Source organism: Narcine bancroftii, chromosome 13, assembly GCF_036971445.1.
Source record: "Narcine bancroftii isolate sNarBan1 chromosome 13, sNarBan1.hap1, whole genome shotgun sequence".
In the NCBI taxonomy this organism is placed as follows: domain Eukaryota; kingdom Metazoa; phylum Chordata; class Chondrichthyes; order Torpediniformes; family Narcinidae; genus Narcine; species Narcine bancroftii.
The window spans coordinates 64,762,301-64,789,366 of NC_091481.1; the positions used below are offsets into that span (position 1 = coordinate 64,762,301).

At 45.1% G+C, this 27,066-nt stretch overlaps 1 protein-coding gene across 1 annotated transcript in view; it reads left to right on the forward strand.

Annotated features, from left to right (window-relative positions):
- The first annotated feature begins 1,300 nt into the window (after nucleotides 1-1,300).
- Nucleotides 1,301-27,066, forward strand: part of LOC138748964 (myosin-binding protein C, fast-type-like) — a 75,088-nt gene continuing 49,322 nt past the window's right edge. The window contains exons 1-7 of the mRNA XM_069909937.1: nucleotides 1,301-1,353; nucleotides 12,003-12,266; nucleotides 19,076-19,105; nucleotides 20,795-20,824; nucleotides 23,259-23,336; nucleotides 25,047-25,195; nucleotides 26,922-27,039. Coding sequence (XP_069766038.1) covers nucleotides 1,332-1,353; nucleotides 12,003-12,266; nucleotides 19,076-19,105; nucleotides 20,795-20,824; nucleotides 23,259-23,336; nucleotides 25,047-25,195; nucleotides 26,922-27,039 — 691 coding nt within the window. The 5' untranslated portion in view covers nucleotides 1,301-1,331. The remainder of the gene's footprint in view (nucleotides 1,354-12,002; nucleotides 12,267-19,075; nucleotides 19,106-20,794; nucleotides 20,825-23,258; nucleotides 23,337-25,046; nucleotides 25,196-26,921; nucleotides 27,040-27,066) is intronic.

Consider the following 27,066-nt stretch of genomic DNA (forward strand, 5'->3'; position numbering starts at 1 on the left):
AGGTTCTGTCAAAATATCAGAGCTCCTTCGTCCCCATTTTTGGTTCTTCTTTGTCTTTATTCTGCCCTCTTCTTCCTCAGTATTCACCCCCTTCTCTAACTCCCATTATGTTCCTCATTCATTCTATTTGCCTCTATCACCCAATCTTTTCATTTCTCTGTTCATGCTCCTTCTATCACTAATCCCACCCTCTAGTTATCAATCCCCATCCATCCTCTCCCTCTCTTTTTCATTAACTCTTTCTCTTCTCTTGGTCCCACCATCACTTTCCATCATAATTTCACTCCATTCTCTCTCTCTCTCCCGCCACTCTTTCCCACTTCCCTTCTCTCATCCTTTCATTTTTCTTCACTTTTTAAAATCTTTTCTCTTTCACCCTTCCTCTCCCATTGTCTCTGCCCTTCTTGTCACCTTCGCCTCTCTCACCTTCACTCCCACATCTCTTCATTTCAACTTCCTCTGCTCCCTTCACCCTTCTCTCACCTTCTCCTTTATCTTACCCTCCTTCTCACCTTACCTCTCTCTCACCTTTCTCCCTCTCACACCTTCCCTACCCCTTACTCTCTCTCACCTTTCTCCCTCTCATCCCTACCCCTCCCTCTCTCTCACCTTTCTCCCTCACACCTTCCCTAACCCTCCCTCTCTCACCTTTCTTCCTCTCACACCTTCCCTACCCTTCCCTCTCTCTCCCCTCCCTCTCTCTCACCTTTCTCCCTTCACACCTTCCCTACCCCTCCCTCTCTCTCCCCTCCCTCTCTCTCACTTTTCTCCCTCTCACACCTTCCCTACCCTTCCCTCTCCCCTCCCTCTCTCTCACCTTTCTCCCTCTCACACCTTCCCTACCCCTCCCTCTCTCTCCCCTCCCTCTCTCTCACCTTTCTCCCTCTCACACCTTCCCTACCCCTCCCTCTCTCTCCCCTCCCTCTCTCTCACCTTTCTCCCTCTCACACCTTCCCTACCCCTCCCTCTCTCTCCCCTCCCTCTCTCTCACCCTCTCACACCTTCCCTACCCTCCCTCTCTCCCCTCCCTCTCGCTCTCCCTTCCTCCCTCTCACCTTCCCTACCCCCTCCCTCTCTCTCACCTTCCCATCCTCCCTCATTTCCCTCCCTCACCTTCTCTCTCTCTCTGCCTCTCCCTCTCCTTCCCTACCTGTTCTCACCCCCCCCCCCCACCCCTCCACGGCCGTCTCGCAATTCCCTTGGCGCCGATCCCTCATTCCCTGGCCCCCCTCCCGAGATAGGGGAGGGCTCATGCAGCTGGGAGCTGCCGCCTTATCTCTGGGCGACTCACTTGGGAGTCGATCGCGCAGCGGGAGCGTCGAGAGGGAGAGATGCCGGAGCCGAAGAAACCAGGTAGGGGAAGCCGTCTCTCCGGGGACCGGACCCTTCCCTTGGCCAAACCACACACCAGCTAAAGCTGTGAAGGGGCGCGGGACCCTGATTTCTCGGGAACACTGACCCTTGGGGGGATTTTAGGGAATAAACTTATTTTGGGGGGGGGGGGGGGAGAATAGGGAACTTTGCCCGTTTCTGACCCATTGAACCTCCCACCCCGCGGAGCGAGGGACGCGGGCTTTGGGGAAGGGGTTTTGGCGGCGCGGCTCCTCCGTGGGAAGGTAGAGGGGGGTTTGGCGGCCAGGTTTGGAAGGGCTGGGCATCTGGTGGAAGCAGCCCCGCCCGGGCAAGTGGCTCGGCTGGGCGGTGGGGAGAGGGAGCGCTCTCCCTCCTGACCCTCGCCGTCTTCAATCTGAAGAATGAATGGGGTTCTCCTCCATCCCCGCTGCCCGACCTGCCCGAAGGTTCTATATTTGAACTCAGGTTTCTGGCATCTGCACTTTCGTTGGTGTCACTGGACAGCAATTTTTCTATCTCTCTCTCAAAGCTTTGCTTCCTGCAAAGATTTTGATAGAAAACACAAAGATCATTTCAGATTTGCTGTATCACATCGGAAGTTGGAGAAACTTTTATTGAATTTAGTGCGTTCTTAATGTGCCAACTGACCTAAAAACGTTTTGCCGCTGATTTTCGTTTGTACTCAGCATCTGATGCCTCTTGTGTCGGTGTCCAATAATGGGCAGCATTGATGGATGCCGGTTACCCTGCTTTTCCATGGTCCCCATGTCCCGGTGAAACCTTTCACCGTGTCCGTCGCCGACGGCACCCAGATCAGCAGGGAAGTGCGAATGCAGAAAATGAATTTTCAATGACATGTTCCACTTTGTGGTTTGGTAGGTTTGAAATACGATAGGAAATCACAAAATTAGGTTATATCTTTTTAAAAAAACGGTACGCGATAGGAAAATGTTAAGGTGATTTTCAGAATCAGCACCCCAAAATCCGTAAAATACGCCCAAAAGTGTTCAGGAGGCGCAATCTTCATTGTTCAGTGTATTTGAATAGTTCTCTCCTACGTAGCAAAATTAATTCCTATGCTTCCTTCTTGCCACTTCTCTGTCCTTTCAAAAGACTGAGCCAGTGATCGAGGCTGTCTGTAAGTTCTCCCCGTGACTGCGTGAGTTTTCCCCGAGGGCTCTGGTTTCCTCCCACCGCTCAAAATGTACCGGGTGGTTTGGATTAATTGGGTGGTGCAGACTTGTGGGCCTGTTACCGTGCTGTATGTCTCAATTTAAAAATGAGAATAGAATTAAGGGCCCCTCATGGAGCTGAAGATGGGACATGGAAGAATAAGCTTTAATTTTTAAAACGATAAAGGATGGGGTGAGTAGCATTAGTTTATCCCAGTCGCTCGGGCTACTGATGAATCTCAGGTGTCAGTTAAGGTTATTTAAAGTAAATCTTGCTCATTAAATTTATTTCCCTTCCATCTTTGGGGTGGAAATGTTCCCAGAGGCTGTGAGTGATGCATGTTGGATAAGGACACAGTGGTTCTGGAAAAGGAGAGAGAGAGAGAGAGAGAGAGAGAGAGAGAGAGAGAGAGAGAGAGAGAGAGAGAGAGAGAGAGAGCACAATTGTGAATTGACACCCCATCAGTTGCTATAGGGTCTCCACAACCTGGGGAGCAAAGTACTTGGCCGTCAGTCAACCATGTTTGACTCTAATCATCGATGGGATATGTGGTCTCGAGTGAGAAATAATTAGGGCACAGTCACCGCATTCGGTAAATTGTCCGCCTCTTAGGGTCCCAATGAGCTGGATGAGATGATCACTCTCTTCCCTGTGGCACATTTAAATCTAGATATACAACGCGGTAACAGGCCCTTCTGGCTCATGACCCCCATGCTGCTCAAATTCCCTAATTAACCTACAAACCCCATGTATTTTTGGAGGGTGGGAGGAAACTGGAGCACCCAGAGGAAACCCATGTTGACCCGAGGGGAATGTACAAACTCCTCACAGACCCGAGTCTCTGGGACTGTAAGGGCTTTGCCCTAACTGCTACACTAAGCGTGACGGCCAATAATACAATGAAGATCATGTTGAAAACTTTGTGTCTGTGGATCTGGAGTTCCTGATGTCGAGAACATTAAGATCAGGACAGATATGGATCAGCTCCCTTTGGCAAACGTGGCTTTCGATGTTCTCTACTTGTCGCCATGCCTTGATATCGCCTCTCACAGTAGAACAGCAGGTCATCGATGAATCAGTGGTCACATCTTCTCTTGTACTGTAAGGGGCACTGGGCAACCCTAATGGCGATTCTTTGTCTGCCTTCCTTCTGGCAAAAAAAAGAAATGTTGTATTTTAGGCATACATTCAGCCCGGTAACAGGTCCTTTCGGCCCTGGCCTCCAATTAGCATATAACCACCATACGTTTTGGAGGAAACTGGAGCACCCAGAGGAAACCCACGTGAGCACAGGGAGAATGTACAAAGTCCTTACAGGTAGCACCGGTTTCGAATACTGGCGCTAACTGTGCAATGCCACCCCTACACTAACCATGCTAACTCTTGAATATGCACAAACGGTATCGTCTCACTGGACCCAAGTACAGAGTAGTAGACATTGAGTACAACATAACGCAGGTTAAGGACGCAGCTTCACCTTTGCAATTTGTTTTCTTGTCAGCTGTACACCTTTTTGCCTTTTATTATGTGACCTTTTGGGTTTCCCAGCTGCCCCAGCCCCATGCACTGATCCGATGGCCCTCTTTAGACAATCCTTGAGTTTTATTATTGGGCCACGAAGTGGTCATTGTGTTTTAGTAGGACCTTGCCATATGCAAATTGGCCACTGTGTGTTCCTGCATTAGAAAGGTGAAGGTAGTCGGTTATTTGGAACCTTGGGAAGTTCTAATGTTGTGCAAGGTACCGTGGAAATGCAAGTATTTCTCTCTTGTATGCAAGTTCCTTTTCTAAAGGCAGTCTCCAGTCCTGTGCACGGAACTATCCAAAACTGGAGTGATACATCAGGCTACAGCATCAGCCATGCATCAGATCCCCATGTGATGGATGGTTCACCACTTTAGTGAGGGGACCTGAACTCCAAGGCAGCAAGATATCACGTTGTGAGCTCAGGATGGGCAAGCTGAAAATAACACCTGGAGCGGACGGCGTCTTAAAACTGCAGCTTGGCTGCTATTCTGAAAACCGTGTGCCAGCGTGTTGGGTTTCTGCACTGACGAAGGGGGTGCAGTCTTCTGCAGGGTCGCGTTTCATTGTACTGTGTCCTTGATCCCTACTGAGGGGAGGGGAGGAAAGGGGAGAGGAGGGGAGGGGAGGGGAAGGATAGGAGAGAGGGAGGAGAGGAGAAGGAGAGGGGAAAGGAGGAGAGGAGGGGGAGGTTGAACAGTCTCCTTTCCTCTGCAGGGAATGGCTGCCTATACTTGACCTATCAAGCCACCCTGTTTAACTCAACCGAGCACTGGAAATCATGGGGTTCTCTGTGCCTAGGAAATAAATAAAGATTCAAGATAAAGCCTCTCAATTGGAAAATAAGACATTAAGCACCTTATTGATGTTTGACATTTTAAAATTTTAAATGAACCTCTGACATCCCTCAAACACCAGCCCCCTCCCTATCCCCCACCTTGCTGTGCTCCATTCTGTGTCACCCAGTCTGTGCCCATTTCCCACTCTGCATGTGACTCGATTCACTAGACCTGAGTGTCTCTCTCTCTTCCCCATCGCTCTCTCTCCCCTCGGCCTGTCTCTTTCCCTTTTTGTTCTTCTTTGTCTGCCTGCCCTTTTCTGTGTCTCTCATTCTCCGTGTCTCTGTCTGTCTGTCACTTCCTCTGTCTGTCGACCTCTCCTTGTCTCTTCATTTGTCTGAATGTCTTCCTTTCTCTGTCCTTCTACATCACCCCCTCTCTCCTTCTCTTCTCTTTCATTCTTATTGTTTTAATCTTTCCTGATTTTGCAGATTTTTATTTTTCCTATTGGGATTAAGGATAGAAGCTGTCAATAGAAAAAAAAATGTTCGTCGATGTGAGTGTTTTCATGGCCCTGGGTGGTTGCCAAAGTGCTTTATAGACAATGAAATGAACTTAAAATGGAGGAATTTTGAAAAACCCCACAGACAAGGCGGCAAGATAATCTGCTCTAGGGAGACATTATTCAGGTCACTAGACTTATTTGTCCCTAACTGTCGTATTGGTGGGAAGATGAGAATAAATTTACAGGGAAAATTGGTGAAAGCCTTGGTAGCTGGCATAGACACAGTGGGCTGAATAGTCTCCATTTTATGCGATAAAGAAAGATGGAATATTGAGCAGGCCACCCCAACTCTTTAGAAGAGTTTCAGGGGAGAGTTTATGTGGACGAACTCAGCCTGTCTCATAGGGCCCATGGGAGGTAAAGATAGATTAACGGCATTTCGGCCCAAGCTTCGAGGGCTTAAGCCTGAAACGTCGGTAATCTATCTTTACCTCCTTTGGACGCTGCGAGACCGACTGAGTACCTCCAGCAATTTTATGTGGTTTTACTACAATCTCAGCATCTCGTGTTTCACTCCAAATGTGGAGGAATGCAGGCACAGGTGTAATTCCTGTTAGTCCTTGCCCCTCAGTGCTACAGTGTTCAGTGCTGTCTCTCTCCCCTTGTCTCCCTGCCCTTCCACCTGTCACCTGCCTGCCTCTCCCTCTCCCCCAGCCGTGTCTCCTCCTTCCCCTAACTCCATCTGCCTGTTACCCTTCACAGTTCACCTATCAACTACTGGCCCTTCCCACCCCCCCCTCCACATTGGCCATCCTCCCTCTCGACTCTCCGTCCTAATGCAGGGTGTCGACCTGAAACTTTGGCCATCGCTCCCTTGTCTACAGAGACTGGTTGGCTGGTCATCTTCCCCAGCAGTTCTTTGCTCTGCCTGACAGTTTGCTACAGCTTTAACAGTCTTGGCTGCCCCTGACCTGGTGAGGAAATATTGCAGCACAGATGACCAGAACGATATTTGGGTCTCGTGGTTTAACCTTCAGGGGATTTCAGAAGCCAGGAGAGATTTCCTGGTATTTAGACGATTTGATTGATGTTCTCATGATATTCAGCAGAACCTACTTCGGCAAGTTAATGAGGCCTGGACTTGGATTTGGGGAGGGTTTGTGGAGAAGTGTCTATTCATTGGAGTCAGGCCTTTTAGTTAAATTTTTTAATTTAGGCATACAGCACGGTAACAGGCCTTTTTGGCCCACAAACCCATGCTGCCCAATTGACCTTAAACCTTTGATCATTTTTGAAGGATGGGAGGAAACTGGAGCCCCAGAAGGAAACCCATGCAGATAGCGTGGGATTTGAACCCTGGTCCTGATCGCTGTTGCTCTAACTGCTACACCAACCATGCTGCCCCGGTGGACAAGGTGGTAGAAGTCAGGAACTCTTTTCCATAACTGGAAATTAGTTCAACAGTTAATTTTAAACCTGGCGTTGGAACTATTAAGGCATAGAACACTTGAGAATTAAATTAAATCCTGACTAGAAATATGGCCAGTCAGAATCTTACTCAATCCTGCTCATGAACAATCTGTAATTAACTCAAACATGAGGAAATCAGTTCCATCCTCACTCAACCACAGCCAATCCCAATTCGATCTGACCCAAATATGGCCAGTCCTATCTGGAGCCAACCACAGCCAATCCCAATCCAATCTGACCCAAATACGGTCAATCCCATCTTGACTCAACCACAACTAATCCCAACCCAATCTGACCCAAGTACGGCCAATCCCATCCTGACTCAACCGCAACCAATCCCAACCCAATCTGACCCAAATACGGCCAATCCCATCTGGACCCAACCACAGCCAATCCCAATCCAATCTGACCCAAATATGGTCAATCCCATCCTGACTCAACCACAACTAATCCCAACCCAATCTGACCCAAGTACGGCCAATCCCATCCTGACTCAACCGCAACCAATCCCAACCCAATCTGACCCAAATACGGCCAATCCCATCTGGACCCAACCACAGCCAATCCCAATCCAATCTGACCCAAATATGGTCAATCCCATCCTGACTCAACCACAACTAATCCCAACCCAATCTGACCCAAGTACGGCCAATCCCATCCTGACTCAACCGCAACCAATCCCAACCCAATCTGACCCAAATACGGCCAATCCCATCTGGACCCAACCACAGCCAATCCCAATCCAATCTGACCCAAGTACAGCCAATCCCATCCTGACTCAACCGCAACCAATCCCAACCTAATCTGACCCAAATATATCCAATCCCAATGCAACCTGACCCAAACACAGCCAATCCCATGCCGACCCCAATCCAAACAAACCTGAGCAATTCCCAAGCCAATATTCCCTTTGCTGCAAACATAGAAATTTCATACATTACCATTGATCTGTTTAATGAACAGAGGCCACTAAATGAATCGTCGCTATCTGAGTAAACCACTGAGTTTGGAATACAGCACCATCTAACTGCTCTAATCCGATCCTGATATAGTCACATACCGTCAGCCTCACAGTCAGGGACAGATGCTGAAAAATGGTCGAGATGCTTCAATTCGTTAATCAACCAGCATTTCAATTCAGAGTTAGCATGGGCAACAGGGGCTGAATGGCCTTGTGAGATGTTATACAAACAATAGTTTCAAATGGGCTTGCAGGAATTGGAGAGAAGCAGAGTTCTGCTGATGCCCTTTCTCAGCGAGATCTCTGAGATTACCCCATTATTCATTCATTCGGGAAAATTTCCTTTCTTTTGCGAGTTCCCTTGATTTTAGATTTTGTGTTGTCCATCGCCACTAACCAGACACTTTGAATGCTTTTGCTCTATAATTAAAGAGCCAGGTTCCTCTCGTTTACTCCAATCACATTGCCACCTGCTTAGCATTGTCCAGAAGTTTCCAGAATGTTAATCAGATGTCGAGGGTTACTTTCCTCTTAACAGCCTCTCACTTCCACTGTTCCTTTCTCTTCAGCTGGTGAGGGATGTGAAATAGCCCTTTACATAGAGTGAGACAGACTGCCAGACTTGGGGACGAGCTGGCAAGGAGTGCTGCTGCCTCGCAGCTCTGGGGACCCAGGTTCGATCCTGACCCATGTGGAGTTTGCACATTCTGCCTGCGACCGCCCGGGTTCCCTCGGGTGCTCCGGTTTCCCATCACATCCCAATGATGGGCGCGTTAGTAGGTTGACTGATTGCCCGCAGTGTGCAGGTGAAGTGGGGGGGGGGGGAATCGTGAGCTGAGGGGAAGGGGAATAAAGTGGGCTAATGCAAAAGGATTTGTGCAATCAGAAGGTGGTGGTGAGCACAGATTCTGTGGACCAAAGATATGGGGGTATTCAGCTTGGAACACAACTCCAGGAAGGTTTCAAAGGCAGTTAGGGGGCGTGTGCAGGGCTGATGGAAAGTCAGAAGGTAGGACAAAAGTAGACATCTCTCACAAAGAGCTAGCACAGATAGGATGGGCCAAGTGGCTGCCTTCAGACCACGAGGTCTATTTTATGCTTTGACTCTAACGTGTCTCCATTTGAGACAGTTTCATGCACGGGAGGCCCTGCTACAGGTGGTGCAAGATCCTGAAGTCAGCAAAATTTTCTTCATGCCATCCTAGGCTCTGAGTTACAAGAGTGAAAAATGATCACTTTCCCAAATTGCTGGCCATCTCTTCTTTCTTTGGCTTGCCTTTCGATTGGTGGCTGTCCGGGTCTTAAATAAGGATGCACTTTGCGGATAGAGTTTAAAGGAGTGTATAAATCACCGGAGCTGTGCTCACAGTTGGCAGCTGAGCTCCATGTCTTGGTCAATGCCATGAATCCTCTGCTACGGCTGAAACCTGAACAGGGCTCAGGGTGAGGACGGGAAAGAGAGATGGGAGAGTGAGAGACGGGGGGGGTGGGGGGGTGGGGGGGGAGAGACAAGGAGAGAAAGAGGGACAAAAGAGAGAAAGAAGAGAATGGGAGAGACAGAAGAGAGAGAAAAAGGATGAGAGAGTGAGAAAGAGAGAGAAAGGATGAGAAATGGGAGAGAGAGAAGAGAGAGGAACAGGGGAGAAAATGAGAGAGAGAGAGTTGGGGAGGGAGACAGAGAGAGGGGAAAGGGATGAAAGAGATGGGGAGAAATGGGAGAGAGAGAGAAAAGGGGAGATAGAGAAAAAGAGGAAGAGTAAAAGAGAAAGGAGAGAGAGAGGGACGAGGGAGGAAGTGAAAGGAGAGGAAAAGAGATGAGAGAGTGAAAGAGGAGAGGTGGGGAGAGAGAAGAGGCAGAGAGAGGGAAAGAGAAAGATGGGGAGGATGAAAAATAGGAGCAAGAACAGAGACGGGAGAAAGATGGGAGAGAGAGAGAGAGGAGGGGAGAGAGGGGACAAAAGAGAGAAGAGAGAGAGGATCAGGAGAAAGAGAGAGGGTGAGAGAGATGGGAGTGAGAGCCAGAGAGAGAGAAATGGAAAAAAAAGAGAGAATTTTTGAAAAATTAGACATGCAGCACTGTAACAGGCCAATTTCGGCCCTACTAGTCCGTGCTGCCCATTAACCTACACCCCTGGTACGTTTTTGAACGGTGGGAGGAAATTGGAGCCCCTGGGGAAAACCCACACAGACACGGCGAGAATGTGCAAACTACTTACAGAGAGCGCAGGATTCAGGTCCAGTCCAGATCGCTGGTGCTGTAAAGGGAGAGGAGAGGTCGACAGAGAGAAGGGAAAGATGAGAGAGAGAGAGAGATGAGAGACTGGGGGAAAGAGGGAAAGGACGAGAGGGACAGAAAAGAGAGAGAGAGAGAGAGAAGCAAAAGGGAGACAGGAGAGAGGAAGAGAGAAGACAAGAGAGGGAGATGTAGAGAGAGAGAAAGAGGAGAGAGAGGGAATGGTCTAAGCAGATAGAACTTGACCACACCCATGCCTTCAAGAGGTCTAAACTATCAATGGTCACGAATGCCTTGCACATACTGGTACATTGAACGCAAAGGGACATCCCACACCAGCATTGTCATTGATGACTGGTTGTTGGTTGAACACTGGTCAGAGGCATTCCTAGTTCTTCTTCAGGACAGTACCCCAACAGCATTTTGGGATTCCTGAATGTGCGAGACTGGCCCTAGCTTTGAACGTTGGGATAGCTGCTCCATCAAAGTAACAGGCCGGAGGCAGGTATCTCCGGGGAGTGACTCACATTCTGACAACTACCAAGCCTTACTTCATCCACAAGTCACAGGTGATGGATGAAGTTGCTTCCAGTCGACTTTCAAGGAGCTCCATGCCATGGGGCTGATCAATCCATCCTAAACTCACCCATCACTCATGTACCATGGCCATCCCTCGCCCAGACTACCTTGGCCATACTCCCACACCCTGGAGGACCACAGCAGCAGGCAGATGGAGCACCTCTCCCTGCATGTAATCCCCCCCTAGTCACACATACATTTGTCTAGGAAACTCATTGCTACATTCTGTCGTAGTCTCTACATCAAAATCCTGGATCCCCCTCCCTTGTCAGCAGCAAGATTACAGTTGAGGATGGGCCTTGACAGTGACACTGAACTCCCAAAACATGGATTATAATTCTTCCTGACATGTTGGACAGCAGAGATCAAATGCGCTTCATTTCAACTGAGCACTCTTTCTAGTGTTGGCCAAGGGAGTGTCTAATGGCGTATGGATACTCTCTCAGTTCCCTGATGGGATCTGAGTGCTCCCTCAAAGTTCCCTGATGTGATTGCCACCCCCCTTGTGATTTTAACCCACCCCCCCATGAAGTCACCCCCTCAATCTGCTTTGCTCCAGGGTAAACTATCTCAGCCTGTACAGCCCTGCAGAGCCAGCAACGTCCCAGCAAATATTTTTGTGTACCCTCTCTGGCCCTACTGCCTCCTTCCTGTAGCATGGGGATCAGAATGGCACATGATCTCACTGCACATCTGGGAGAGCTTGAATGGCCTGGGTGAGTCAACCTTATTGGCATCTGATTGTATGAGTATAACCCGTTCTCTGGTCCTCGGTGCAAAACACGCAGACTCACAACCAGACATAGCACACATACAGGCAAACAATACAGATGCAGGACAAGTATTCCTATATATGAATAAATTAAGAAAAATTTATTTATGGGCAGCACGGTTTGCATAGCAGTTAGCCCATCGCTGTTTACAGCATCAGCGGTCGGGACTTGGGTTTGGATCCCGCACTGTCCGAGCTCCCTGTGTCTGTGTGCATTTTCTCCGGGGGCTCCAGTTTCCTCCCACCATTCAAAAATCTACTGGGGGTTGTAGGTCAATTGGGAGTAATTGGGCACCATGGGCTCGTAGGCCAAAATGGCCTGTTTAGTTAAATTAAATATTGTTTCATGAATACGAGAGTCTCGGAGGGTCAGTATGAGCAGTTCCTTTGGACGTTCAACATTTTCACTGCCCGTGGGAAGAAGCTGTTCCTCAGCCTGGTGGTGCTGGCTCTGATCCTCCTGTATCTCTACCCCGACACGAGTAGCTGAAAGATGTTGTGCGTTGGTCCAAGTGAGAAGTTTTCATTTAGGTGTTGATTCTCAGTGATGGTCATCTGTCATTTTGGTTGATAAGGTTTGTCCCTCTCCCCCATCCACCCCTCCTCTCCTCAAGCTGATGGGCCCCTCTGAACTTTTCTTCTTCCTTTGACAGCTGGCTTCACCAAGAAGCCGCAGAGCCAGACGGTGACAGCAGGAGGGAAGGCGGAGTTTGTGGTGGAGGTGGACAAGCCCAATGTGAAGGTGAAGTGGCAGAAGGGCGGGAAGGACCTGTTGGCTGGCCCCAAGTACACCATCAAGACCGAAGGCAAGAAGCACACATTGATTATCAGCGACCTGGGCAAGCAGGATGACTCAGTGTACATGGCAGTGGTGGGCACTGTCAAGGAGAAGTTTGAGCTGCAAGTGAAAGAACCTGGTTGGTAAAAGTTTTTTTAAAAATTTTTTATTTTTCACACTATGAACCATATTAACCAAAATACACACAAACATTTCACTCTTGAATATAGAGTGTCATTTTCTCCCTTTTTCTCCCTCCCTCCTTCCCACCCCCCTCCCACCCACTAAACGTTCAACATATACAATACATTAAACCCATTAAACAATGAAAATAAACAAGAAAATTGTGTCATCTACTTTTACACACTGGATCAGGTCATTTTGTCTTCTTATCATTTTAGGGGGTGGAGGTCCGAAGCAAGCCCTCTCTGTTGTGTTCCATGTAAGGTTCCCAAATTTGTTTGAATACTGTGATTTTATTTTTTAAATTATATGTTATTTTTTTCCAATAGAATACATTTATTCATTTCTATGTACTATTGCTGTACTCTCAGGCTCTCTTCTGATTTTCAAGTTGACATTATACATTTTTTTGCTACAGCTAAGGCTATCATAATAAATCTTTTTTTGCGCTTCATCCAGTTTGAGGCCTAATTCTTTACTTCTTATATTACTTAGAAGAAAGATCTCTGGATTTTTTGGTATGTTGCTTTTTGTGATTTTATTTAATACCTGATTTAGATCTTCCCAAAACTTTTCCACTTTCTCACATGCCCAAATAGCATGTACTGTTGTTCCCGTTTCCTTCTTACAGCGAAAACATCTATTTGATACTGTTGGGTCCCATTTATTTAACTTTTTGGGCGTGATATTTAGCCTGTGTAACCAACTATACTGTATCATGCGTAACCTCGTGTTTATTGTATTTTTCATAGTTCCGGAGCACATCTTTTCCAATTTTTCATTTTTTATCTTTATGTTTAGATTTTGTTCCCACTTTTGCTTAGGTTTATAGCTTATTGCATCATTTTCCTTCTCTTGCAGCTTAATGTACATGTTTGTTATAAATCTTTTAATTATCATTGTGTCTGTAATCACATATTCAAAGCTGCTTCCTTCTGGTAACCTCAGTCTGTTTCCTAATTTGTCCTTCAAGTAGGTTTTCAGTTGGTGGTATGCAAACACTGTACCGTGAGTTATTCCATATTTGTACTTCATTTGTTTAAATGATAATAAATTATTTCCCATAAAACAATTTTCTATTCTTTTGATCCCTTTTCTCTCCCATTCTCTAAAGGAAAGGTTATCTATTGTGAAAGGGATTAATTGATTTTGCATCAATAATAATTTTGGTAGTTGGTAATTTGTTTTTTTCCTTTCTACGTGAATCTTCTTCCAAATGTTGAGCAGATGGTGCAGTACTGGTGAACTTCTATGTTGCACCAGTTTTTCATCCCACTTATAAAGTATATGTTCTGGTACCTTCTCCCCTATTTTATCTAGCTCTATCCTGGTCTAATCTGGTTTTTCCCTTGTTTGATAAAAATCTGATAGATATCTTAATTGTGCTGCTCTATAATAAGTTTGGTAGCTGCAAACTATCTTGTTTGTACCATTCTGTTAATTTATCTAGCGCTATCCTCAGTTTCCCCCCTTTCCATAAGAATTTCCTTATTATTTTCTTTAGCTCATTGAAGAATTTCTCTGTTAAGGGAATTGGTAATGATTGAAATAGATATTGTATCCTTGGGAAGATATTCATTTTAGTGTTAGTGGTAAATCTTCCGAATGTTCTAAGTCATCTTGTAATTTCTTCATTAATGGCTGATAATTTAATTTGTACAGATGGCCTAGATTCTTTTTTTTCTTTGGCTTGGCTTCTCGGATGAAGATTTATGGAGGGGGTAAATGTCCACGTCAGCTTATTATCTAGTCTAATACCTAGGTATCGGATTGCTTGTGTTTGCCATTTAAATGGTGATTCTTTATTAAACTTTGTGAAATCTGCATTATTCATTGGCATCGCTTCACTTTTATTTGCATTGATCTTGTACCCCGATATTTCTCCATATTCCTTCAATTTCTTATGTAATTCTTTTATTGATAATTCTGGTTCTGTTAAGTATACTATGATGTCATCTGCAAATAGACTGATTTTATATTCCTTCTCTTTTATTTTTATCCCTTTTATTTTATTTTCTGTTCTTATCAGTTCTGCCAAGGGTTCTACAGCTAAAGTGAACAGTGAGGGAGATAGTGGACATCCCTCCCTAGTTGACCTTCAATATATATCCATTTACTGTCATCTTTGCCAATGGTCCCTTATATAATGCTTTAATCCAATTAATATATTTCTCTGGTAGGTTGAACCTCTGTAGTACATTGAATAAATAATTCCATTCTACCCTATCAAAGGCTTTCTCTATGTTTAAAGCAACCGCCACTGTTGGCATCTTATTTCCTTGTACTGCATGGATTACGTTAATGAACTTACAAATATTGTCCGTTGTTCATCTTTTCTTAATAAATCCAGTCTGATCTAGTTTTACTATTTTTGGTACTCAGTCGGCCAATCTGTTTGCTAATAGTTTTGCTATTATATAATCTGAGTTAAGTAGAGATATATCTATACGAAGCTGGTGTTAGTGGATCATTCCCCATCTTTGGTGTTATAATTATTGCTGTTTTACATGAATCTGGCATGTTTTGTGTTTCTTCAATCTGGTTGATTACTTCCAGGAGAGAAGGAATTAATAAGTCTTTAAATGTTTTATAGAATTCTATTGGGAGTCCGTCCTCTCCAGGCATTTTATTGTTCGGTAGCTTTTTTATTATATCCTGTATTTCCTCTATTTCAAATGGTTTTATTAATTTGTTTTGCTCCTCTTCTTGTAATTTTGGTTGTTCAGTTTTAGCTAAAAACTCATCTATTTTGTCTTCTTTCCCTTAATTCTCAGTTCGGTATAATTGCTCGTAGAATTCCTTGAAGTTTTCATTGATCTCTGTTGGGTTATATGTAATTTGTTTGTCCTTTTTCCTTGATGCCAATACAGTTCTTTTAGCTTGTTCTGTTTTAAGCTGCCAAGCTAGTATTTTGTGCATTTTTTCTCCTAGCTCATAATACTTCTGCTTTATCTTCATTATGTTCTTCTCCTACTTATACGTTTGTAATGTTTTGTATTTCATTTTCTTGTCCACCAATTCTCTTCTTTTTGTTGTATCTTCCCTTGTTGCTAGTTCCTTTTCTGTACTTACTATTTCCCTTTCCAGCTGTTCTATTTCCTGATTGTAGTCCTTTTTCATCTTAGTTACATAACTTATTATCTGCCCTCTGATGAAGGCTTTCATTGCATCCCATAATATAAATTTATCTTTCACTGATTCTGTATTTATTTCAAAGTACATTTTAATTTGGCGCTCAATAAATTCTCTAAAATCCTGTCTTTTAAGTAGCATGGAGTTTAATCTCCATCTATATGTTCTTGGTGGGATGTCCTCCAGTTCTATTGCTAATAACAGGGGTGAGTCATCAGATAACAATCTAGGTTTATATTCCGTTTTCCTAACTCTGCCTTGGATATGGGCAGACAACAGGAACAGGTCAATCCTTGAATATGTTTTATGTCTACTCGAATAATATGAGTATTCCTTCTCCTTTGGGTCTTGTCTCCTCCATATATCCAAAAGTTGCATTTCCTGAATTGATTTAACCATAAATTTGGCTACTTTGTTCTTTCTGCTAGTCTTTTGTCCAGTTTTATCCAACTTTGAATCCAAATTAAGGTTAAAATCCCCTCCTATCAACATATTCCCCTGCGTATCTACAATCTTTAAAAAAATATCTTGCATAAATTTTTGATCCTCTTCATTAGGTGCATATATATTGACCAAATTCCAGAGCTCTGAATATATCTGACATTTTAACATTATTTATCTCCCTGCTGGATCTATTATTTCCTCCTCTATTTTGATTGGTACATTTTTATTGATTAATATAGCTACATCTCTGGCTTTTGAGTTATACGATGCTGCCGTTACGTGCCCTACCCAGTCTCTCTTTAATTTCTTGTGTTCCACTTCAGGTAGATGCGGTTCCTGCACGAATGCTATATCTATTTTTTCTTTTTTTCAGTAAATTTAATAGCCTCTTCCTTTTGATTTGGTTATGTATTCCGTTAATATTTATAGACATATAGTTCAACATGGCCATTTCATACTTTGTTTACATCTCATTTCTGCTTCCTCACCACCACCTTTCCCCTTTTCCCCATTTCTATTTCTCAGTTTTCTTTTATTGAATGTACTGTATGACAACATTTCTAAAACATAAAATACTTCAATCACTCCCACATCTAAAATTCCCTTAACCCCAAGTGTCCCCCCCACCTCTCTGAGTCATCCCTTGTCCCTTGCCGGGCAACCACAACTCCTCTCTCCATTCGGTTTGTGAACATGTTCGCAAATGTCAACTGATTTTGCAGTGACTGTTATTCTCTCCCACCCAACCCCCTCCAGAAAAGACTATTATCTTCACATTACAACAAAGCTCCCCCTCTTTTTTTCTCTTTTTCTTTTTATTTATTTTTTTAACCCCTCCTCTTTTATCCCCCCTTCTCCCTTACTTCCCTTTTCTTCCCTCTAGTTCTTAATTATACATTATTTTTACTTCTTTATATGTAGTTTGTCGTTGTTCTTTGTTCTTGTTACACCTCTTCATCTCTCCTTCTGTCTTGCAGGCATTCTGCAAATTCTCGTGCTTTCTCCGGATCCGAGAACAGTCTGTTTTGCTGGCCCGAGATAACTATTTTAAGCACTGCTGGATATCTTAACATAAATTTATAGCCTTTTTTCCACAGGATCGATTTTGCTGTGTTAAACCCCTTCCTCTTCTTCAGGAGCTCAAAACTTATGTCTGGGTAGAAGTTTTTTTTTTACCTTTGTAGTCCAGTGGTTTTTGGTCTTCTCTCATTTTATTCATTGCCTTCTCCAATATATTTTCTCTTGTTGTGTATCTCAGGAATTTTACTAAAACGGATCTTGGTTTTTGTTATGTCTATGGTTTCGGGGCTGATGTTCTGTGTGCCCTTTCTATTTCCATTCCTTCTTGCATTTCTGCCATTCCCAGGACCTTTGGGAACCATTCTTTTATAAATTCTTTCATATCTTTGCCTTCTTCATCTTCCTTTAGGCCCACTGTCTTTATATTGTTTCGCCTACTATAGTTTTCCATTATATCCATCTTCTGAGCTAACAACTCTTGTGTTTCTTTAACTTTTTTGTCACTTTCTTCCAATTTGCTTTTTAAGTTGTTCACTTCCATATCTACCGCCATTACACGTTCTTCCACATTTTCTAATCTTTTCCTTACATCTGTTATGACCAGCTCTATTCTACTCACTTTTTTTTCTGTACTTTTCATTTCACTAGATTCTAGTGTCAACCATTCTTTTAATGCTTTCATTTGTTCTTGAAATTTTTTTGAATCTATGTACTCTCCATTCATTTTACCTCCTATTCCTTTGTGCAGAGCTTGGTGTTCTCCTTCTTCTTCTTCTTCTTCTGTGTCTGCACCTGTGTTTGTGTCTTCTATTTCTCTTCCTTGTATCTGTGTCTCTTCTGACTTTCTTGTTGAGCTGCTTGTCTCATTTTTTTGGGTATTTTTGTTTTCCATGGTGTCTTAATGTTGGTCCTCTTCTTCTGGGTTGGTTATCTGTTGTGTCTCTTGCATCCTTTTTTCTTTCTCACCCCTCCCTTTCCCATTGTTTTCTTTCACTCCACAGCTGGTCCCCCCTCCCGTCGGTGTTCTCCTTGTCGTGTGCAGTTGCGCATCTCTGTTTGGCTCAGTGAGCCATTTTTGAAGTCCCACAGTCAGTGGGTCATGAGCCTGCAGGGTCTCCACTAACCTCGGAGAGTGGGCTCCTCTTTCCATGGCGGGTCCCTGCTTTTTCGTGCAGGTAAGGCCTTCACCTTTCTCTTCCGGTATCTTTCTTTCTTCTTTTCTTCCTGTTGTTTTTGGCTTTTCTTTCTTAGGCGCCATTTTCTCCACACCTTTATTTTTTATTTGTTGTGATTTGTGTGTTTGGGGCTTTGTTTTTTCTTCGCTTTTTTCCTTCTTGTCTGGAGAGGGCTGGTATTCTCCTACTGGCCACTACTCCATCATGTGACTCCTGGTTGGTAAAAGTTTAACTACAAGTAGAACATAGAACACTACAGGCCCTTCAGCCCTCGATGTTGTGCTGACCCATATATTTCTACCCCCAAAGAAGTACTAAACTATTCCTACTTCATAATGTTCTATTTTTCTCTCATCCATGTTCCTCCTGAATGCTCCTAATGTACCAACCTCCACCACCACCCCTGGCAATTCATTCCTGGCACCCACAGCTCTGTGTAAAAGAAAAACTTACCCCTGATGTCTTCCTTGAACTTTCCTCCCTTCACATTGTATGTCTTTCCTCTGTGTTTTGCTATTCCTACCCGAGGGAAAAGACCCTCTCTTGGTATCTTGTTGACCTCTATCAAATCTCCTCTCATCCTTCCATTGAGAAAAGCCCCAGCTCAGCCTCAGAAGGATGACCAATCCTGGTAAATCTCTTCTACACCCTCTCCGTAGCTTCCACATCCTTCCTATAATGAGGTGGCCAGAACTGAACACAATACACACCAGAGATTTGCAGTGTTGCAATGTGACCTCTTGACTCTCGAACTCAGTCTCCTTATTAATGAAGCCCAACATCCCACAGGCCTTCTTAACTACCCTATCATCCTCCCCCCTCTTCGTCTGGTCATTTATGAAAATTACAAAGAGCAGAGGTCCCAGAACAGCTGTGGAACTCCACTAGTCACCGACCTCCAGGCAGAATACTACTGCCACTACAAATCTGCCTTGTTACCAGGTTGACTGGAGCTGACTGTTGCCTGCTAACTAACCCTGTTCTTTCATTGCAGAAAAGACTGTAGAGCCTAAAGCAACTACTGGTAAGGACATTTCATTTCTTACTTATCTTTCATTAACACAAAGAATGTCATCAACGTCCGCTCTCTGGATCTCAATTATGAGAACACTTTGCATGCCTGGGCAGTCGTTAGATTTTTTAAGATGGATCATTGCTTTGGAAGTATTGGAGAAAAATTTGGTGTGATGGTGGTGAAACGTTGTGGTGGAGAACTGTGTATACATAAGAACAGACCAGAAGAAGGGCTGAATGGTTTGTAAAGCCTGTACCGTTCCTGATAATTGTTGCCGTTGAACCTGTACAAACTCTGGGTTCCTGAGATGTAAGCATCTTCCTTCAGGCCTCTTCTAAATGCCAGCATCTTTTCAGTGCCTCCCACCTCCCTCCCCTGACACCTTCTGGGAGGAGGGGCAGTAAAAATATACAAGGTGCTGAGGGTCTAGCAGGGCGGAGGGCTCAGTCAGTGGGAGGGGGGGGGCAAGAGATTGGATATCAGGTTGAGAACTTTTATTCAGACAATGCTAAATCTTGGACATTCTCCACTTGAAATTGCTCTGCCATCTTGCATCTTGTGATCAGATCAATAATCAGATTATTATTTAAAGGGCAAACGATTGCAGCATGCTGCCATTCAGAAGGTCTCGGGAGAGCTTGTGCATGAATCGCAAAAGATTGGTTTGCAGAAGCAGCCAGCCATCAAGAAGGCAAATGGAATGATGGCCTTCATTGCTAAAGGGATTTGAATTTAGGAGCAGGGAGGTTGTACTGCAGCTGCACAAGGTCATGGTGAGACCTCATCTGGAGCGCTGCATGTAGTTCTGGCCTCCTCACTTGAGGAAGGACGGACTAGCGGTGCAGAGGAGGTTCACCAAGTTGATTCCAGAGATGAGGAGAGATTGAGTCGTCTGGGACTGTACTCACTGGAATTTAGAAGAATGAGAGGGGATCTTAAAGAAACATATAAAATTATGAAAGGCAGAGATAAGATAAAGATAGGCAAGTTGTTTCTAACGGTGGGGGAGACCAGAACTAGGAGACACACCCTCAAGATTCAAGGTAGTAGATTTAGGAGGGAGGTGAGGAGGAACTGTTTTTCCCAGAGCGTGGTGAATCTCTGGAATTTGCTGTATTGTGCGTCTCAAGCCATAGGGTGACTGGATATGGGACACGGGCCAGTTGGCCAGAATTTAGCCCCCTAAATGGTCTCTGGGGCATTGTCTCTGGGCTCTTCCTGCATGGGGTTTCTGCGTGCATTTGTTACAGCCTCCCTCTGGGACAGGAGCTTGGTTGATGGTCACCATTTGAGGACTGGCCTCTCTCATGAGCCACCACTGGGATTGCAGGGGATGAGGGGCTGGGGAGGGAATTGAGTGAAGGCAGCAATGGCCGAGGCTGTGGCTCTTTTCAAAGTCGAACATCAAGGGGACAATTACTCCCGGTTTTGGGCAAGTTGCTGGAATACAGAGCTAGGGAGTTACTCGCAGATGGGAGAAATTAATGAACTTGTTTGAATAAAGACCCCTCTGGTTCAATTAATTTTCCATTTCCGATTCCAGTAAATGAAATCAACCCCCCCACCACCCCCCCCCCCCCACCCCACACTCGTCCCTGCTCCTCAGGATAGCTGGTGAAATTGTTTCGACCCTTGATACTTCTTGAATTTTTATTAAATTTTGATTGTTATTAAAGCTTTCTTTTGTTTTAACTGCAGAAGGGACTTCATCTGAGCTCCCTGAAGATGGTAAGAATTTGGATTTATTTAATCTTATGAGAACAATTAGAGAACCATCTAGCAAAGAGGAGGCTAATCAGCCTATTCCATCTATGCTGGCCCTTCAGAACGTTCAATCAGTTTCTCTCTCTTCTAAACTTTTCCCTCTGCAATGTCTCCATTGGAAGTTCCTGCTGAATAGAACGGTTTGTACCTACCTGTTTGGTTCTCAGATGGCAGCCCTAATGTTGAGGGGACTGGGGTGGGGAGGAGTGACAGCTCCATGTTGCATGTAATTGGGAAGACTTTTAACTCCAGTTCTTGTGACACTTTGGTGGAGAAATCAGCCAACACTAAGCATGATGGGCTTGCAGCTGGACGTTGGGGTGTCTTCAGGACCATGTATCTGAATTGAGACAAAGTGTGTATATGTTGTTGGCACCAAAATACCATTATTGGATTCTCTCTCACATCTTGTCAATATGTTACATGATGATCTGTTGTGTGAGGGAGAACAAGTCCGACGGGTCCAAAAAGCAATGAGTCTGAACACAGGCCAATTCTAACAGTGATCTTTATTCAGGCACATAAGGAAATCGCAACAGGGATAGCGGGCATGCGTGTGCGCGCACACACACACACACACACACACACACACACACACACACACACACACACACACACACACACATATATACACAGACAGACATACACACAGAAATGCACACACACATGCGCGCGCGCAAGGATTGCACAATACAATCACATTGGACACAGCTATCCGATACTCACAATCCCTGACTAATCACTGAGCACCTATGGCATAGGAATTACTTAAAGTGATTTGTGAGTGGAAAGAAATATGAAAACCACTGGTCTAGGCAAATCCCATTAAATTTGCTCTAGTTCACCCAACCTGATGCCTTTAGTTTTTTGGGAAACCTCTGTTCTTTCTGTTGCTAGTAGAATGGATGTACTGTTGAGGATGTTCAGTAACGTGCAATGTGTGCTGATAAAGCATGACAAACAGAAAGGGGTCATAAATGCCAGGGTTTCCAGTGTCATACCAAACGTCTGCAAACTCCTGAGGAAGTAGAGGTGCTGGCGTGCTTTCTTCACGATGCCATTAGTGTGTTGGGTCCAGGAAAGATCCTCCAAGATAGTGACTTTTACACCGAAGTGTGAGAGCATGTGGATTTGATTTCTTTGACTTCCAAAGAGGTCATGTTTTGCATCACCCTCCCCCCCACTCCCCCCCACCCCAGGTTTCTCAATTGCAACAGCAGAGTTTACCTTTGAAAGGCCATTCAGCATCTCAGTACAATCTCTTGGAAGGCTAGTGGATAGATTTGGCAGTGAAGTAAGGAAAAGGGAGAGGGAGGTAGAGAGAGAAAGGGAGTGTGGAAGAGTGGGAGAGGGAGGGAGAATGGAAGAGTGGAGAGGGAAGGAGAGAGAGAGGGAGGGGGAGAGGGAGAGAAAGTGAGGAAGGGGAGAAAGAGGGAGGGAGAGTGGGGGAGAGGGAGAGAGAGAAAGGGAAGGGGAGAGAGAGAGAGGGAGGGAGAGTGGAAGAGTGGGAGAGGGAAGGAGGGAGAGAAAGTGAGGAAGGAAGGAGAGAGAGAGAGAAAAGAGGAGAGGGAAGTTTGGGAGTGAGAGTAGGAGAGTGGGGAAAGAGAGAGAGTGTGGGAATGAGAGAGGGAGAGAGAGAAGTATTGTATTTAAAATCTGAACCAAGTGTCCAGTCTCTTATACAATTACAGTGACTCTGTTATGAGTCTCCATCCAAGCGTAATAGGGAATCTGAGCAAAATGCTGGTTGCACATGTTTTGCCACAGAAAAGGAAAAAATTCATATCAGTAGAGTGATATTGTTAGTTGCTGTTCATTTCCACTTCATACAGGAGGGGAAGTATTTGCATAATCTTTCAATTTATATTTAAATGGACTTCATCTGGTGTATGACAGCGGAGCAGAGTGAAGTGTTCCGGGCTGTCTGAAGTGGACTGGTCTATTCGCCATCCGTCTGGTTGTGCAGATGAAGAAGCTTAACACGAGCTTAACACAAAGCAATGGTTCTCATTGACAACCCCCTACCTCCTCCACCAGGAGACCGTGGCTGCAGCTTGAAACATCTGTAAAGATTCACAGAGGCTGCATTCGATATTTGGTGTTGAACTCCATTGTCATCCACCAGTCGGTGAACACATGGATTTTTGCAAAACCCTTTATCCTCCTCATTTATCTAAAACCTCTGATCTTCCCAGCATTGTCCTCCTGTCTCTGATCCTGCTGGACTGTGGCTTCACCCGCAAGGCAAGAGTACAGTTTGAACCGGTTTTTTTGAGATGGCTCACTACCATTTTCTTTTAAAACACTGTGACGTGATTTTAATTTTGTTGCGTATCCTTGAGATACAGAACCTTACAGGCGTAGTTCTGAAATGCTTGAAATATTTTGTTCTCCACAGATACGGCCCCCATTGACTCACACCAGCAGCTTGCTGGTCTCTTCATCGTGAAACCCGAATCAGCAAATGTATCTACTGGTGAGTTCGAAACGCTGAGAGACTGGCATGCGATGCGAGCATGTGTGTGGATCAGGAAGAATGGTTTCTTCTGCTGGATGGACATGTCTTGAACCCAGTCCAAACAATGGTGACCTCTTCCCCCTAAAATCTGGCAACAATGTGGGTCAAGGCATGATGGCTGGATGTGTTTACAAATTTAGACACTCAGCAACCTTTCTGGCCTTTGAGCCCCTGCCACCCACATACCCCCAATTAACCTACATTTTAAATACTGGGGGGAAGCCGGAGTGCCCAGAGGAAACCCACACAGGAAACATGCAAATTCCTAACAGACAGCGCCAGGTTCAAACCCAGGTCGCTGGCGCTGTCATACCATTGAGCTGTCAAGTTGAGAGTTTCTGGAGTTAAGGTGGGCAAATGGGAGGTTATGTTATTTGATTAGTACCAGGTCGCTTGACCATTGACATGAATTTAGATCTTCTTACACGAAGAACCTGGATTGTTGCAAAAATACTGATGCAGTCTCGCTTGACCATCACTTGGTTTGGCTGGTATGACTCCAGATTCATCAATCTGATGAAATTGAAGTGCCTCGTCAGTTCTGGGAGGGAGAATAAGTGTGCACGTCGCATATGCCATCCATATCTTGGGGATGGACAATTGGTCCGAAGAGCTAATGAAAGGGTTAACATATGTTTGTTGGCTCTTGGAGAACAGAAGGATGAGCGGGGAACCTCATAGAGGCATTTCGAATGCTGAAAGACCTGGACAGAGTAGATGTGGCAAGGATGTTTCCCCATGGTAGGGGAGTCTAGAGCAAAGGGAATAAAAGGGCATCAATTTAAAGTAGAGGTGAGGAAAAATGTGCTTAAGTCAGAGGGTCTCGAGTCTGTGGAACTTGTTGCCATGGGTGGCTGTGGAAGTGAGGCTGTTGGGTGTATTTAAGGCAGAGATTTTCAGGGCTTTAACGGGATAAAGCTGGGGGGGTGGTGGGACTGGGGAGGGGGTGGTGGATGGATCAGCTCATGATTATAATGGCAGATTTCAATCAATAAATTAGGCTTGATTGGCTGACTTTTGTTCATGTGATCTTGTGGCCTTGTCATAGCACCTTTATCAGACTCCTAGCTTGAAATCTTTCACATTCACTGCTGCATCTGTTGTCTCCTCCAGATGTCACGAGGACTCCCTATTCTGATGGTTGCTGTAACCCTGTGAACACTGTGGGAAGGTGGGAGGCAGGGCAGAGGATGATAGAGGTATTAATGAGATGGTCTGTTTGGAGGTGGGGTGAATTCAAGGCAGGGGCAGGAGGTATAGTGGAGTCGGCAGGTTTGTGGGCCTGGGATGACACCAGTCAAGAAGGGAAAGTTCTGAATTGCCGCCGATCCCTCAAGCTCCTCTCTCCCATTGATTGCTGAGTGCTGGAGGAGACTCAGTGTGAGAGGATGGAACTAGGCACACAGCCTGCCATCTTCACACTGACCCATGGACACTGACTTTCAGCACACAGGCCAACGTGCTTCTACGAATACATAATTGCGAGCTTGCCCTGGCGTATCTTAGATGTTGTCAGTGACTCTGCTTTCATCCCTCTCGCCGGCAGCATGTCCCAGGGATTTCCCACTTTCCGCAAGAAGATCTCCCCTAAACCACTTACCCTGGCTCTAACGTCGTGTTGACAGGAGTAGTATTGACTGGGGCACTTTTTTTGTCTTTGAATGACAGGTGAATCTATCACTTTGGTGGCCAAGGTGGACTCCTCCACTCTGGAGAAGAAGCCAACCATCAAATGGTTCAAGGGGAAGTGGCTAGATTTGAAGAGCAAGGCGGGAATGGTCTACAAGTTCAAAGAGGAATTCGACAGCAACATGAAGGTGAGACTGGGTCATTGTGCAGAATGAGTTGGTGCAGGGTCACTAGTTGATTTCAAATTCAGATTTCAGATTTATTGTCAGAGTACATACATGATATCACATACAATCCTGAGATTCCTTTTCTTGTGGGCGAGGCAGAATTACCACATATTAGTAGTGCAAAAAGAAACTATAAACAATAAAGAAATGTAAATAAACTGACTGCACAATACAGAGAGGAAAAATGAACAATAAATTGCAAAAGTAAGAGTCCTTAAATGAGTCCCTGATTGAGTTTGTCGTTGAGGAGTCTGATGGTGGAGGGGAGCAGCTGTTCTTGAATCTGGTGGTAGCAGCGAGAACAGAGCATGCGCTGGGAGGGGTGGATCCTTGATGTTTGCCGCTGCTCTCCGACGGCAGCGTTTCCCGTAGATGATCTCGATGGGGAGGAGGGTTTTACCTGTGATGTCTTGGGCTGTGCCCACTACCTTTTGCAGGGCTTTGCTCTCAGAGGTGCTGATTTTGGTTTTGAAGTTTGTATTGTGGGCAAATAAGATCTGTTTTAAAGTGTTTGCATGTGACCTACCCTAACAAACCTTTCCCAATTTATCTCCCAAAAACATATCTATATACTCTGTCCACACATTTTAATATTTCAAGGTCATTAGAAATGTGGACTCCCAAAAACTTGAAAGTTCTGACCCTCTCCACTTCTGTCCCATCAATGTGGACAGGATCATGTTCCCTTGCCCCCTCCCCCTTCTTAAAATCAACAATGATCTTGTCTTGGTGACGTTGAGGTTGTGAGGAGTTTTTACGTTCTCCCTGTGTCTGCGTGGGTTTCCTCCCACCCTTCCAAACGTACGGGGGGAGGGGGTTGGCTTGCAAGTTAATTGGGTGGCACAGGCTTGTGTCCGTTACTATGCTGTGTATCTAAAATTTAAAGAAAAAAAATAGCACCCACAACCAGGTTCTTGATTTTTAAATTTTACGAGCCCGTGCTGCCAAATTTACACCCCGTTAATCTAAACCCCCAGGGAAACCTCACGCAGACATGGGGAGAATGTACAAGCTCCTTACGGACAGCGCGGGATCAGATTCGAACCCCGGTCCTAATCCCAGGCTTGGCACTAACTGCTGCGCCAACCGTGCCTCCACCTCCCGCTCCATCTTGTCTTCTGACTCATCGTTTCCATATTCGGTCAAACTCATTTAAGGACTCCCACTTTTGCATTTTATGGATTATTTTCTCTCTGAATTGCACAGTCAGTTTGTTTACATTTTTTAATCTGTTTACACGTGCACATTGTGTACAGTTTTTTTTGCACGACCAATAAGTGTTAATTCTGCCTCTCCCACAAGAAAGAAGAATCTCAGGGTTGTATGTGATGTCATGTATGTCCTCTGTCAATAAATCTGAAATCTAGCCTTTCTATCATCCCAGAATGTCATCTGCCAAGCTCTGAGATTTTCTCCCTAAACCTCTCCTTCTGTAAATCCTGCTTCATTTGCCAGGCTTCTGATCACCCGACCCAACATCTCCACCTGGTTACACTTCCTCATGGATGCTCCATTTCAGTCCTATGGTTCCAATGAGCCTGGTTATTGTCCTGGTGGGATGTGTTCCGTTGAAGGCAATATGTTTACATTGGAAGTTCAGGGCTGGGATGAGGGTGGGAGGAGAGGTAAAAGAACGGAGGAATGCAGAGGTTCAGCCAAGGTACAGATATCTGCTCCTTCCCCACAGGTCTACACCTACTCTATGACAATAACTAAAGTCGACAAGACTGTTGCAGGAGGTTACAGATGTGAGGTGGCCTCAAAGGATCAGTTCGACAGTGCAGTCTTTGAATTGAACGTGGAAGGTGAGGAATGGTGTTTTTGGAGATGAG